Source organism: Ciona intestinalis, unplaced genomic scaffold (genome assembly GCF_000224145.3).
Source record: "Ciona intestinalis unplaced genomic scaffold, KH HT000149.1, whole genome shotgun sequence".
Lineage (NCBI taxonomy): Eukaryota > Metazoa > Chordata > Ascidiacea > Phlebobranchia > Cionidae > Ciona > Ciona intestinalis.
In genome coordinates, this window is record NW_004190471.1 from 1 (window position 1) to 14,546 (window position 14,546).

The 14,546-nt window shown below is 36.7% G+C and overlaps 3 protein-coding genes across 5 annotated transcripts in view; 2 read left to right on the forward strand and 1 right to left on the reverse strand.

Moving 5' to 3' along the window:
* Positions 1-110: 110 nt before the first annotated feature.
* The window catches only part of LOC101243351 (cadherin-23-like), a gene marked incomplete at its 3' end in the record, with an annotated part of 23,096 nt that continues 8,660 nt past the window's right edge, over positions 111-14,546 (reverse strand). The window contains exons 4-10 of the mRNA XM_026839067.1: positions 10,117-10,425; positions 8,059-8,225; positions 7,235-7,285; positions 6,996-7,175; positions 5,131-5,255; positions 844-955; positions 111-477 (exon numbers count right to left, since the gene is read on the reverse strand). Of these exons, the coding sequence (XP_026694868.1) occupies positions 111-477; positions 844-955; positions 5,131-5,255; positions 6,996-7,175; positions 7,235-7,285; positions 8,059-8,225; positions 10,117-10,237 (1,123 nt within the window). The remainder of the gene's footprint in view (positions 478-843; positions 956-5,130; positions 5,256-6,995; positions 7,176-7,234; positions 7,286-8,058; positions 8,226-10,116; positions 10,426-14,546) is intronic.
* On the forward strand, positions 969-4,151 carry LOC100182065. 2 transcript variants are annotated; one of them, XM_002130993.4, is made up of 8 exons: positions 973-1,521; positions 1,694-1,792; positions 1,907-2,044; positions 2,117-2,176; positions 2,698-2,867; positions 3,215-3,268; positions 3,331-3,474; positions 4,014-4,151. In XM_002130993.4, the coding sequence occupies exons 1-8, from the start codon at positions 1,449-1,451 to the stop codon at positions 4,116-4,118; spliced, it is 843 nt and encodes a 280-aa protein (XP_002131029.1). In that variant the 5' UTR covers positions 973-1,448; the 3' UTR covers positions 4,119-4,151. The 2 variants fall into 2 exon arrangements, with proteins under 2 accessions (XP_002131048.1, XP_002131029.1); XM_002131012.4 differs by lacking the exon at positions 1,694-1,792 and having other exon boundaries at positions 969-1,521.
* Positions 12,135-14,546, forward strand: part of LOC100175051 (monocarboxylate transporter 9-like) — a 10,001-nt gene continuing 7,589 nt past the window's right edge. The window contains exon 1 of one of the 2 annotated variants that reach the window (XM_026839066.1): positions 12,135-12,554. In XM_026839066.1, the coding sequence (XP_026694867.1) occupies positions 12,332-12,554 (223 nt within the window). In that variant the 5' untranslated portion in view covers positions 12,135-12,331. The remainder of the gene's footprint in view (positions 12,555-14,546) is intronic. The other variant, XM_002125311.5, reaches the window with a different exon arrangement.

Below are 14,546 nucleotides of genomic sequence, written 5' to 3' on the forward strand. Positions count from 1 at the left end.
TGCAGCTGATGCTGAGGTGACTCTAGAGATCCCTAACATTTCTATAATTACCAAAAATCTAAATAATATAATAAAGTACTAAAATTATAATAAACAAACAAAGATCATACCTTCGACCCGTATAAGCATGGGTAGCGCAGTACCAACAGGTGTGGTCTCAGGAACATTCATTCTGTAACTACGTCGTTCAAATCGAGGCCGTTCATCGTTGACGTCATCAACTATGACGTCAAAGCTGACCTCACGAAAAGCGCCGCCGCTCGATCCACGCGTTGGTATTTCAGTCGCGCGAATTGTTAATACGTAACTTCCGCTAAACCCGATGACGTCACGATCGATTCGTGACGCAACTCTGACGTCACCGGAGGAATCTAGTGAAAACTTCCCGTCTTCGTTACCGGAAACAATGGAGTAAGCTACGTCATTAGGCTGCCCTCTGTCGCCATCTATGGCGGAAATGGTCACAACACTGGTGCCCTGGGAGAAAATGAAAGTTTGGAAAATGTTTTTTGTAATATATGGGTAAGGTCCTACAGCATGGTATGCCAGAAGACCTGGGATTTAAAAAGATGTTTATAACTTTAACACATTTCCACAAAAAAAATGCCAACAGTATCCCCCAAAAAAAGACCGACGATGCCTTTTAGACGAAATATATCTTTCATATAACAATTGGTTGGACTTGATTTTTGCCTATTACGTATTTTGTAGCCTTAGAATCGTACTTTGTTTACACACGAAACGTTCAACTCTATGAGCACCAGATCAGGGCCAGAATCACTGAGACACATAACTATAAAGGGCCCGTAATCGTCGAAAACACACAACAGCCAATGTACTCACCTTTGCAATATCTTCGTTTATTCTTCTATTATAAGGTAAATGGACGAATCTAGGTTCGTTGTCTTGAACGTCATCGATTGTTATAACTACGGGCACGGATGATGACAACGGACTGGGGACAAATAATATGTTTATATTTTAGATTAGGGTGAAATGGATACTGTTAGCGCGTTATATCCCATAAAGGGGACTGGGGGATAAATAATATACATTTTGTTATTTTTCAAACATATAGTATGGTTGAGGTATTGTGGTTCAGGTTTCAACAAATATATTCAGTTAGTCCGTATTCTAGCACCGTGTAACAGTAATTAGCGCACATGCTTCTAGCCCAGATGGTTACGGGTTCGAGGCTTGACACTGCTACTATTGTGGGCGTGTGTGTTCTTAATCAACACATTATGAAACATGCGTGTTATAACTTGCATGTATAGATACCTTACTTTGTAAGGTATCTATGTTGCATGTATTCTTGACATTTTCTCCATATAATTTTATGCCCTTATAACTTGTAATAAAACCGACTATGACGTCACAACGTTACATAATTGAGTTCAGAAAAAAATGAAAGCAAATGTTTTCTTGTTAACTTTTAACTTTATTACATGGGTGAGGTGAAAGTGAGGTATTCAAACTTCGGTGACGTCACTGATGACGTCAACAGTGACGTCGACGACGGTAAGTGCCTGTTGGTTAACTTTAAGATTCGGTAGGAGTATTACACACAAAGTTACATGCGTGGTAACTCATAAGCGGGCACAAGGTGTATGAAACAAAACACCCGTGTTATAACGACCGTTGTTGCCCCGCCATGTGAGGATAAATAAGTTACAAATAATAAAAACTATAGGCGAGGGAAACCCCCTTTCACGAGAACTGGGGCTGAATACGATGACGTCACGGAACATCGCTCACTATCGCCTCATGCGGCCGCGAAGGTTAAACGAGGGTAACCAAAACATTCGATTCATTTTAAACATTTCTTATTTAAAGCGATATGAAGTTTTTCTAAAGACACGTACATTCTATATATAACTAAAACTAACTCATATTTTTACATCAGCTAAAAATTCTGCTGAGTCAGCAAAACAGGACTCAACGAAACGGAAGCGACGTCATAGATTAAGCAGTGAGGAACGCCGCTGTGTGGCGCTGTTACAGAGCAGAATTTTTGAAATCGTTGACGGAATAAAAAGTGAACGTGAGTAGCGGTTGTGACGTAATGATGACGTCATACATAATATTACGTCATATTGATTATTACGTCATACAGGAAGTTCTTTAAGCGGACAAAGACCCGTGACTGTCGGCGCGAAAAGCGAACGAAAAAAAGGTTTGTGACGAAAATTATAAAAGTGTTTACGTTTATTGTAACTAGGGTAAGGAATTTATATTTAATGGTGTGTGTATGTATTTTTAAAGGCAAGACACGTATTTTGATACACGAAATGGAGAAGAAAAGTTTCCAATATATAACATAACTAACAAAAAATGCTATATTAGAGCATAAGATTTATTAACGTGTGTGTATTTTGGCAAGACATGTATTTCTGGTTAAAAAAGCAACAATAACTTTTATCAACGTGATAACTCAACCCCGCCTAACCAATCAACCAATCAACTTTTCAACAATATAAATTATTAACGAATAAACATCGCGTGTTATTTAAGAACGTGAATCATTTATGACGTAAACAATGCATTACTAGATTTGTAATAAAGTAGGTTGGGGTAAGATGGGACATGTTTCATCTTACCCCACCTACTATATTTAAATTTAAACTTTGTGACGTGTAACAAGAGAAATTTCTAAGGCAAAAATGACATTATGACGTCATAATCAATATTTTTTAGATCCGAAAGACAAAGTTGTAAGACCGAAAACACACCATGGATTGTTACGTCATAATAGCGGAACAAGGGAACGCGAGAAGCTAAGTTCGAATGAAAGTTTGTTGTTGAAGAATGTTTTGAGCGAAGTCTTGAAACGAAAACTCAGGGACGAATTATGTTCTAGAAAAGGGGTAAAACAACTATGACGTCACAACGTTACATAATTTGAGTTTGAAAAAAAATGAAAACAAATATTTTCTTCTTAACTTTCCGTTTAATTACATGGGCGAGGTAAAGTTCATTTTTTTCGCGATAAAACACGATAAGGAATTTCTGGACCTTTGCTAGTACCTTTACAATAGTTAAAAAACGGCGTGCAAAACCCGTACATTTCCAAAACACGAAACAAAACTATAATTGCAATAGTTTTGGTTCGTTGTATAACAACGATATCATGGGTAGTAGCTGTAGCAACTATTCTGCATATGCAAGGTAATTTTCGAAGATTTTGGATTAACTATCTATTTTATTGTGACAGGAAAGATCAGCGACGCCTCCATCGCGTCACGAACATACGTCACAATCATCTCAAGTATGACGTCACAATATTATCATAGTACCCATAGATTGTTTACGATTGTTACGTATATGCAGGTAACCGGGGACACCACGAAATGCTTGGAAATTATAAAGAAGAGAATAAAGGAAAAAATAAACAACATGAGCAGTGACGTCATCAGCGAAAACGTCAGCAGCAGCGGTGACGTCATACGTGACGTAACAAAGCCTGGCAACGAGGTAACAATAAATGAATGTAACTGTTTAATCTCGCATAGCGGGACAATTTGGAGACACCGTTTTTATAAGTGTCGTGTTGCCGAAGAGCACATACGCTCACAATGGTAGCAGCGTCGAGCCTCGAACCCAGGTAACAATAAAGCGTATTGTTCGGTCACATAAAAGTGAATAATAGCTGATTATGACGGAATAAAGACCATTATTAAATCCCAAAAGTTGTTTGATGACGCATAATGAAAATGAATTCAACTTCTAACAATCCGTATTATGACGTAATAAAATATTATGACGCGACCCTTCTGTTGATCGTGGGCCACGCGACGTTCATTATGACGTAGTTAAAATGAGAACTATCGTTTATGACGTGTTTAACTGCCATTTTGTGGTTTAATATGTCTGGAGTAAGCGGGCACGAGGTGTATGTAACAGAACATCTGTGTTATAACGACTGTTGTTGCCTTGCCACGCGAGGATATAAGTTACATTAATTAATTCATTTTAAATTTTCCGTGACGTCATCAACAATGACGTCATCACAGAAAGAAGAGCGGCCACGTGTGATGTTGTTCTCAGTAGCAGGCAGCAGTAGGGGAAGTACAGCTGAGTGGGTGATGAAACAACAGTTCGACGAGTATAGAAATTAAATATAACGCACCAATCGTTGTGTTGATAACGCACCAATCGTTGTGTGGATAACTATGTGTAGGNTGNTGGGTTATTCGTGTAAAAAAAAGAAAACAAAGATACATTGTTTTTACATCGAGGCGAGCTACGCTGTGGTGTAAACACCGCTTAAAAGAACAAACAAAGAAATATCTACGCTGTCCTGCGCTGGACAACGCTGGTTTTAAATATTTTTTAAATCGTAGCGAGCTACGCTGTAGCGCTAACTTTAATTTTTACTACAAAAATAAATTTTCCATTTTTTCCCAGGACCCATTTAACCGTATACCACCCAAACATAATGTTGTTATTCAATAAACGTCACTGACTTAGTCATTACAAGATTAGTGATAAACCAGCGAGACTAGACACCAGTAATTAATCATGATCCGTATATTTTGACTCATTCCCAGTTAATCCAATTTTAACTAATCGAGCAGAATTCCCAAAAACCGATGGGAAATTTAGGAAAACAAGGCGGATTATGACGTAAAAAAGAAAAACGTGGGAACCGTTTAGACCTCATGCTCGCCGTCGAATTACCCCAAAAATCCACTCACCACTCACAGAAGCAGAAACAGTTTAAAACACTACGTGCCCAATAATAAAATTCTTTGCTAAACTTTATACTGTATTCCTTAAAGTCAGATTTCAATTATCAATTTATGCTCACTGTGACCTTATGCCCACCGTCCAGCTTAAACTATTTTTAAAATGTAGAGTTACAACCAAACTAACACATTTTCAATCCGTCGAGCCCATGTCAAGCCCTATGCTCTATGCCAAGCAACAAAATACAATCATTTTAAATGTTTAATGCGATGCTGTCGAATTAAAAAAAATATTAAAACCTTATACACAGTCGAGTTACTAACAAAATAGAAACATTTTCAATTTGTTATGGTCACTTTTAGCTTTATGCGCACTGCCGAACTAAAAATATTAAAAAGTCCCAAAATATTAAAAAAAATATTAAAATATTCATCCGCTTACTTGTCTAAGTCGCCGTCACGTGCTGTGACATCAAACCGGTAACTTGGCAACCGTTCGTAGTCGAGGTCAGATTGCAAGGTCATGACCCCTGTGTCGGGGTCAAGGTGGAAGGGGAAGTCACGTGCCTGGGGTCAAGGGTCAAAGGTTACAATAATAAGGTTAAATAAAAAACAACAAGGTTGAATGAAATAAAATGATTAAATAGTTTACAAAAGTTAAGGGCTTGATAGGAAAAAAAGGAGGTAATTTAGTTTTAAAAAAAGTTTGAAGACCAGGAATAAAGTTAACGGTAAAAAGTCCAACAAAATATAATAAGGGTATTTTTAGTACTGCATAAGGTTAAAGGTTAAAATAAAGTTCACGCAAAGTGCAAAAAAAACAGTTAAAGGCCTGAAATAAAGTCAAATATAAAATAGTATATTTATTTACTAAATATACTAAATAATATTTAGTAAACGTTTTATTTATTTTGAATAAAACGAAAGTTCAAAATTAAAAAAATCAAAAACCTTAAATAATGTCAGAGGGTAAATAAAGTTTACTTGGGGGTTAAAATTATTGAAGCAATTTAAGTTGACGTAATAATTAACTTTTATGACGTCATTAATGACGACTGTTCTTTTATGACGTAGCCAAATGCCACAATGTAGTTTTATTCGTCTGGGAAAGATTTTGTGACGTCACGGTTTAGATTTCTACGTAAATAACATTACGTAGAACAAATGTGACGTAAAATTGGAACATATTTGGTGTAGCTTGTTTAACATGAAAAATTTAAAATATCTTCGAAACAATAAGTACGCAGATAAACGCCAAAAAATGCTATTTTGGATTGGTAGTAAACAAGGAACATTCAAAGAATTGTAAAACCGTATCCTCACGATTCCCATAGATCGTTGTTAATTGTTTAAAACACGATCAGGATATTTGGATATTATGTGTTAAAGGTGTCCCATCTTCCCCCTACTTTACGTATCTGTTTCGTTTTACCGGAACGTTATACGTTGCCGATATACAAGGTAAGTTGAGAGCAAGCGTGGGAAAGTAAAGTTGGAAGTCTTCCAAGGTGACCAGTGGTCGCTCTGGGAGGATTATATTTGATGTAAATACATGTGGTGGATTTGTATGGGAAATGTGGAAGGTATTTTATACTCTGGGGTAAGATGGGATACCGTTAGCACATAATATCCCATATTTCCCAAACATTTCTTATGCGATGTTTATTAATAACCAAGTACAGTAATCAAAATATGTCTAAAAACCGTCCATAATCTCTAAAATGGGAAAAAGGGATTCTTTTTAAAAAAAAATTACAAGATTTTTACGTTACTGTATTCTAGCAATGTCACCCCATTTTTTAGCAAAATAATAAAAAAAACGCCACCTATTTACAAAACGTGCAACTATATAGGCAGTCCTTTTACATTTTACATCGGCAGTGCTACACCATACAGTATGAATGGCAGTCGGCATCAGACGCCGGATCAATTGATCTGATTGAACAGACGCCATTGTTATAATGGCGATTTGGAACAATGCCAGAATATTGGTTGCGTCTAAGCGTTCCAATTGTTACGTCACGATATAGCGTTCGCGGAATTTTAAAACTATTTTTGCAATTTTGATAATTTTAAGGCGAAAATGGATTTAAAATATGTTACATTTTTCAGTAAAACATGAATTAGTTTAAAAATAAAACAGAGTTTTGGTATTTTAGGAGTGTTATTGATTTGTTTAAAACATAATCTTATCTTTTTAGGTTTTTCCCCATTTGCTACAAAACTATTTTTTTATAACTAAATATAACTAATATTTTCAAATTCAAGGAAATAAATGTCATTAAATATTCCATACAATATTCGTACCTCGTCTAATGAGAATTGCACAATTCCTCCGAACCCAGTGTCGGGATCCGAAGCTTGGATTCGGAGAACTTCGGATCCGATCTCTAAATCTTCGGGTATATTAGCAATGTATGGATTATGTTCGAATAATGGGGCATTGTCGTTTATGTTTGTGACGCTAATTGACGCAATCTTGTCCAACTGTGACATAATAGAGACATTAATGGTGAATATTACGTCATAAAGAAATGAATTATTACCTCATAGACTCCATTACTAACGCTGAATTGTGCTTTGTACATGCTTGCTACCTGTAACATAAAGTATTGGTTAATCAAAACTATTTGTAAAATTATTTTTGGCGAATTGTTCAAATTTTAGTATTTTTGTGACGTCGACATTTTAAAGCGATATTTCTTTGTTTGTTCTTTTAAGCGGCGTTGACACTACAGCGTAGCTCGCTTTGAGACGGCTACGTCACAAAAAGCCAAAATTTAAAACATTCTGTCAAAATATTCGATTAATGAACCGGACTTCCCCTAAATCGATAATCTGATGTTAATCTCGTTACAACTGACAAGCTCTTAATGGAAAACTTGGGTCATGGGTGATTACGTAAGAATGACGTCATATTAGACATTATTTACGTCATCTAAATGACGTAACAAATAAAGCAACACACGGCCAAAGGTATAAGTTAGTGTAATAATAACATTTTGATAACTGTTAAGTATTTTTGGTTAAAAACTTACGCTAATATTGTTTAAAAATGGTTAGTTTTTGCTACAATTGTTTTAAAGTTGTTTAAAATTGGTAGAATCCATAAAATTGGTAATATATTGGTGCAGTATGTGAATAAACACACACACGCATATTTATATTTATGGGGAAGATGGGACACCTTTTATTTATATTTTCTCGGCCCATTCAGTAGTAAACAAAGAACATGCAAAGAATTATAAAACCACGACTCCCATAGACCGTTGTTATTGTTAATTGTTTGTTAATTGTTTATGTCCCATCTTACCCCACCCTACTATATGTATAGCACAAAATAAGCACCAAACAAACACAAACTACGAACCTCGCGGTCAAATTGCTTTCTCAGTTTGACAACCCCGGTTTTCGAATCCACTGTAAAATATCTCAACCCGATGTCACCTTTGACCCTAAAGGTCAAGGGTCGTGACCTTTCGTCGCCAGCCAACAGTTGAACGGTTTGACCAGAAATGGCAGAGCGAGGTTGCGAACCTATGTGACGTCATAATTAAATTATATAGTGATTATGACGTCATGAATAATGAAATTATACATAAGTTAAGCATAGGCTTAAGTTATTGGCATAACTTGTATAAGAGGTTGGGGCAACAAGGTACATGTTTCATCTTACCCCCAGTACTGTATTTAACACTGCAGGTATAGTAGGTTGGAAAAATGGTACACGATTCATCTTTCCCCGTGGTAGTGTATTTAAAACATCATTTGAAATAACTCTTGTGTAAAAAAATGTTTGTTTAATTTTATTCTAGTTTTAATATGAGCAAACATCCATTGTGACATCACAGGAACCATTATATCAGTTGTTCAAGTAGGTGGTTGTGACGTAACAGACGTTAAAGGTTTCGATGAATGATTTGAATTGAACGTTCGATATCAAGATAATGGAAAGTGGAGGTCTAAATATTGGGGGGGGGGAATTATCCATGACGTCACTAGCTGTGACGTAGCTCCCTCGGTGTAAAAAGAACAAACAATAAAATATCTACACCCAGTGTTGTTCAGCGCAGGTCAGCGTAGATATTTCTTTGTTTGTTCTTTTAAGCGACGTTTACACTACAGTGTCGCTTGCCTCGGTGTAAAAAGAACAAAAAAAATACGCTGACCTACGCTGAGCAACGCTGGGTGTAGATATTACTTTGTTTATTCTTTTTACACCGAGGCGAGCTACGCTGTAAACGCCGCTTAAAAGTTCCCATTCATCAAGTAAAGTCACAAAGTGTCGTTTTTATCGCCATCCAAATAGTCGCCTGCCTGGTGAACCCTTGTTAGAACCCCATTTAACGCGAAACGACGTTAATGGCATCGGTTTAATGTAGCGGAAATGACATCACGAATGACGTCACTGAATTATGGTGGTGAACTTTTAAAATAGAACAAAAATAAAATAAAATATTTAAATTAAAAGTAATTTTGCCTAATATTTTTACCTTGTTTAACTTTGTAATTAGCAAGAATTCTTTAAGATTAACAAAATCTCTTCTGATAAAAATATTTTTACTCCATTTTTTTTTATTACACCAACGTTTTAAATGCCATACGCCAAAACATCATTAGGGTTTTGTTAAGTGTCTTGTACAAGAACACACCGTATGGCAGACGAAACATTGGTCCTTTTTAAGACCACAGTAAAAAACGCCAGAATATGTCTTAGTTTGTTGTTACTGTTGCGTGAATTTACCGTGGGTTTAATTTTAAAAACCTAAGGAAGGCATTTATACCACGTACATGGCACACACTCTTTGGTGAACTATTTTATCTTTTAATACCAAACCCTTTCATTTATAGTAGGTTGGGGTAAGATGGAACACCTTTACATTCTATTTTCTCGACCCATTTGGTAGTAAACAAAGAACATTCAATAAATTATAAAACCGTATCCTCACGACTCCCGTAGGCTGTTGTTAGTTGTTTAAAACACGATGAGGATATTTGGATATAATGTGTTAAAAAGGTGTCCCACCTTACCCCACCCTACTATATACATGAAATTTTCGTTTTCAAACTCCAAACGCCGCCAAGATTACGCGTTGGGGAAACACGACGACTTACAACAGATACTTAGATCAATTATTCATGGGATATTTTGCGACGTTGCAACAATTGATCGGTCAATATTCATAATTACTCTGGAATCATTTGTCTGTGACGTCACATACCATTCCATTGAAGGATAAAACGTCACAATGATATTGGTTACGCAACATTAGGTTACGTTATATGCTTATGAAGTTGGAAGATTCGAAAATCAAGTCCAAGATTGGTGTAATCGCTATTTCGCCTTGAACGGCATCTGTCTTCTATTCAAATGTATTCAAGAATCACGTAACAATAGGTTAATTATGACGCAACAATAAACACTTACCAATGACGTCGCCTTCAGAAAATTGCCAATGCCAACCATTAGTGAAGTATGGCGCATCGTTGCTCTGTGACGTCACAATACCAAATATGATCCAATATATGAAACAAACAAAGACCAGCATCGTCTGTTACGTCACGTCTACGTCACAATAATGGTTGTTTCGTCAGAAATCGAGCTGACATCTGTCAGAGTTAGAGGCTTTGTGACGTAACAGTCGACCAGCCGGGATTAATTCGAATCAATTTTACGAGAACGCGATTTATTGTGACGTCACGATCCTATAATTCCAGACTCCAAGAGAATCAAAAGCTGCAAAAAAAATAAAATTTTCCAAAATAAACCAAAAAACGGTAAAGTAAAACTTAAAACTGTTCCTAAATGATTGTATAAGACAAAAATAATAAAAAAAATCTGCAAAAAATAACATTGAAATAAAATCCCCTAAAAAGCTGCAAAAAAATAACTAAAACTGTAACCATATTTTTTATAATCTGGTACTTCTATCTCTACATTATACCAAAAGAGCTGTTTTATAATTACAACACGTCTGTCAGTTAAACCGTTTTATTACAGAGTAAAAATGCAAATCAATGCTGAAATCCCCCAACAATAAAAAGGGACTTTGGCATGATCAGTATTTTGGACGAAAAGTCGGTCCTTTAAGATCACAAAGTAAACAATTGCCGGAAGAGCTCTTTCATAAAAAGTGCAAAAATATTCTAAAAATTGCAAAATTATTATGGCACTATACAAAACAATAAACAATAAAATCTGCATTTTTACAATTGCTGAAATACCCTTTCGTATTTATAATACACCTGGCAGCAACAACATAAAATGCAAAACTATTTTTGCATTATAACATAAACAAACAAATATGCATTGTTTAAAATACGAGGAATTATTCTCGTGTTCTAGAATAGAAAGCTCGGTTTTAACTGAAGCGAACACTCTGTATAACCGACTGCACTGTTTTGAAGGTTTATAAATAATTCAGCGGCTTCGAGACGTCGCCTTTTTCGCGTGCGCCGCGTCGTTCGCTCTCTTTCGATTAATATTTATGCTCAAGTTATATCGAGTATCGATTTCGGTTAATCCCCGTATCAAATACTGGCTTAAAGGAATACTAATCAGTCTATAATGTGGATTGAAGAGTATTGGTGTCAAATTGTCTACCTAGGCCGGGGTTCGAACCTAGGGGTGCCTTCCGGTTTTGAAAACAGTTGAGGTAGACGATAATGTAGAACTGTTTTGTGAAATTATTCTATTCTATATATATATGTGAGGCCCTACATCGTGCTACCCCATGGGACCTGGGGTTTAGACCAGAGTTGCCCCATTACCCCAACACCCAGGGTGCTACCATCTGAGACATTTTAGTTGACCTATTACAACCCCTATCTCGCAAGATATAAACGACGAACAGTGTACCGACATCGCGCACTTACGGCATGACGTAACATTCGGTATCATGATGTCACAATCGATATTGTTCCAGTTTTTGCTTGAGGCATTTATCATTCGTCGTGTTTCATTGTTTCGTAACAATTAAATACAGATTATCGATTGTTACGTCATTGAATAAAACAAACGGAGTTGTAAAGATCAAAGAATAAGTGATAAAATCAGAATTTCTTGTTTGTTTTTGTTGAATATTGGTAAAAAGGCTGAACATTAAAAATATTACGTTTTTAGATACGATAAATGGGATTCTAGAATACACTATTTTAGAATTGTTTTTTTGTATGGCTGATAATTTGGACAACCCATTAGTGACCACTGGGTTGGAGCAATTGCCGTTAAGTGTCGCAAGAAAACATACACCCACAATGGTAGCCGCGACAAGCCTTGAACCCGGAACTGTTTTACTTTAGACTGCGTTTAAATTTTGCGTCGCTTTACTTTTTAGCGTCACCAAACGACTAACAAAATAAAGAAGTTCTTACCAGTTGAGGTCGGTAAAGGGCGAACGCAAATATTTTGTTGGGTCACAGTTGTCCATGTGGTTCTGTCGTTTTGCAAAAAAAAGAAGTTTTTCACAAAACGAGAGAGCGCAAGAAGAAGGCGCAAATCCGGTCTGGGCTTTGTATTGTATCGCTGTATGGGCCGAACCACAACTCATCAATTATATATGTCATCTCAGACGAAGAAAACAAGTTTAAAACTTATTCAAAGCAACATAAGACTACAGCTATAGGCAGCTACATACAAAACTATGGCAAGACAGATGCAGAGATACATAGTTAGGCCTTCTGAAGCGGAGAGGTTAAAATATAGATGGGTCGTGCTGGCATGCTCGTTCGTGATTCGTATGCTGGTATTTGGATCTTTGTTCTCTGTGGGTGTTTTGTATATGCAGTGGCTTAATGACTTCGGGTCAGGCCGTGGGGAGACGGCATGGATTGGCTCTATAGCGGCAGGCACAACGCTGTTAATGGGTGAGGTTTTCTAATGGGTTTTATCCATTAACTTGTGTTATATATACAGTAGCCGCCTTTTAGTGCGTTTGAATGTGATGTATTTGTTTTTTTTAATGGAATTAACCCATTAACTCGTTTTGTATAGTAAAATAAGATGGGGCAAGATGGTATAGATTTTTATTTTCTTTTATCGTCCCATTTGGTAACAAATTCAGAATATTTACAAGATTAAAAACCGTATTCTCACGACTCTAAAATAGTGTTCTTAATTGTTCAAAACTCGTTTAGGAAATATGGGATATCATATGTCCCATCTTATCCCACAGTTATGTGTAGGTATTATGGCGTGTTTACATCAAAGTATCGTATTTCGGCCTATTATCGCCTACACACTTCTGCAACTACAGCAGTATTGCCTAAAGCGGGGATGACGGTATTTAAAACTATCTTGCGGTCCTTAAAGTAAACCTGAAGTCGTGCGCGATATCATGCGTGTATGTTGTGTTAAAATCGAAACTTTATAAATTATATTCGCTATTATAGTAGTTGGGGTAAAATGGTACAGTATGTTGGGGTAAGATGGCTCATGTTTTCAATCTCCTTTATCGCCTCATTTGGTAGTAAACAAAGAATATTTATATATTTATATAAACGTATCCTTACGACTCTAAAATAGCGTTGTTAATTGTTATAAATATGATTAGGAAACACGATAACGGTATACCAACACACACACTCATATATGTATATAACACTCCAGCATTGTATTGTCTGTTTACGCTTCGATATTCTGCAGTTTGTAAACAGACTAAGCAACAACAGACGCCGGAAATCCTACAGTTTTCTGGTGTCTGTAATTAATGCCTTGAGCTCTAGCGCTGTATGTTAATTATGACAACATGTCTGGTGCCTCGCGATAGTTGCACACCTCATGCTCGCTGTCAAGTTAGAATTAATGGTTCAAGGGTTATGAGTATTTATGTTATGAAAATTATGAACAAGGGATCCTGGGTTCGAATCCAGGTCAGGGTTGGAGAACCAGGGATCCTGGGTTCGAATTCAGGCCAGGGTTGGAGAACCAGAGATCCTGGGTTCGAATTCAGGCTAGGGTTGGAGAACCAGGGATCCTGGATTCGAATCCAGGCCAGGGTTGGAGAATCAGAGGTTTTAGGTTTAAATCTTACCCAATTTACGAATCATTACAAATTGTTTACGCCTTAAAGCTCACTTTACATTGGTTTCCCATGAGAGTTAAATGTCTGCGGCGAGCTCAGTGTATGACGTAAGTTATATTACAGCCGTTGAAACAACCGCATTAAAAGTCAAACCCGTTCAAGGCTCATTAAACACACAGACACCTCTGCTTTAGTAAGACATGTGTTAGAATTCAAAAGGGCATTAGAGAAAATTGTATGTATTTGTTGAAGGAACAAACAAAGAAATATCTACGCTGACTTGCGCTGAACAATGCTGGGTGTAGATATTTCTTTGTTTTTTATTTATGTCGAGGCGAGCTGGGCTGTAGTGTAAACGCCGCTAAAAGCTCTGTGCAACGGTACATTTATCATTCCCAAGATTCAGTTGTAACAATACCCTGACGGTCAGGGCCTGACCCATTCACAAAACAAACATAAAACTTTATCATTGGACATGAGGAACCAATACGTCATAATATGGCACTGTTCGTCATACAGGCCTTTGTTCGGTTTAAATATATATTGAAACGTCACAAAGCAAGTTCACTTAACCAGTCGTATTTTTATTACTCTGTATTGCCTAAACCAGGGATTCTCAACCTTTCATGGTTCGTTGCCCCTTTCACAGACACCAACACCCGTGGGCCCCTGCTCCGTCAATAAAATAACCTACATATGTTTTAACATATTTGCATATAGTAGGGTGGGGGAAGATGGGACACCTTTAGCACATAATATCCAAATATCCTGATAGTGTTTTAAACAATTAACAACGGTCTATGGGAGTCTTGAGGAAACAGTTTTATAATTCTTT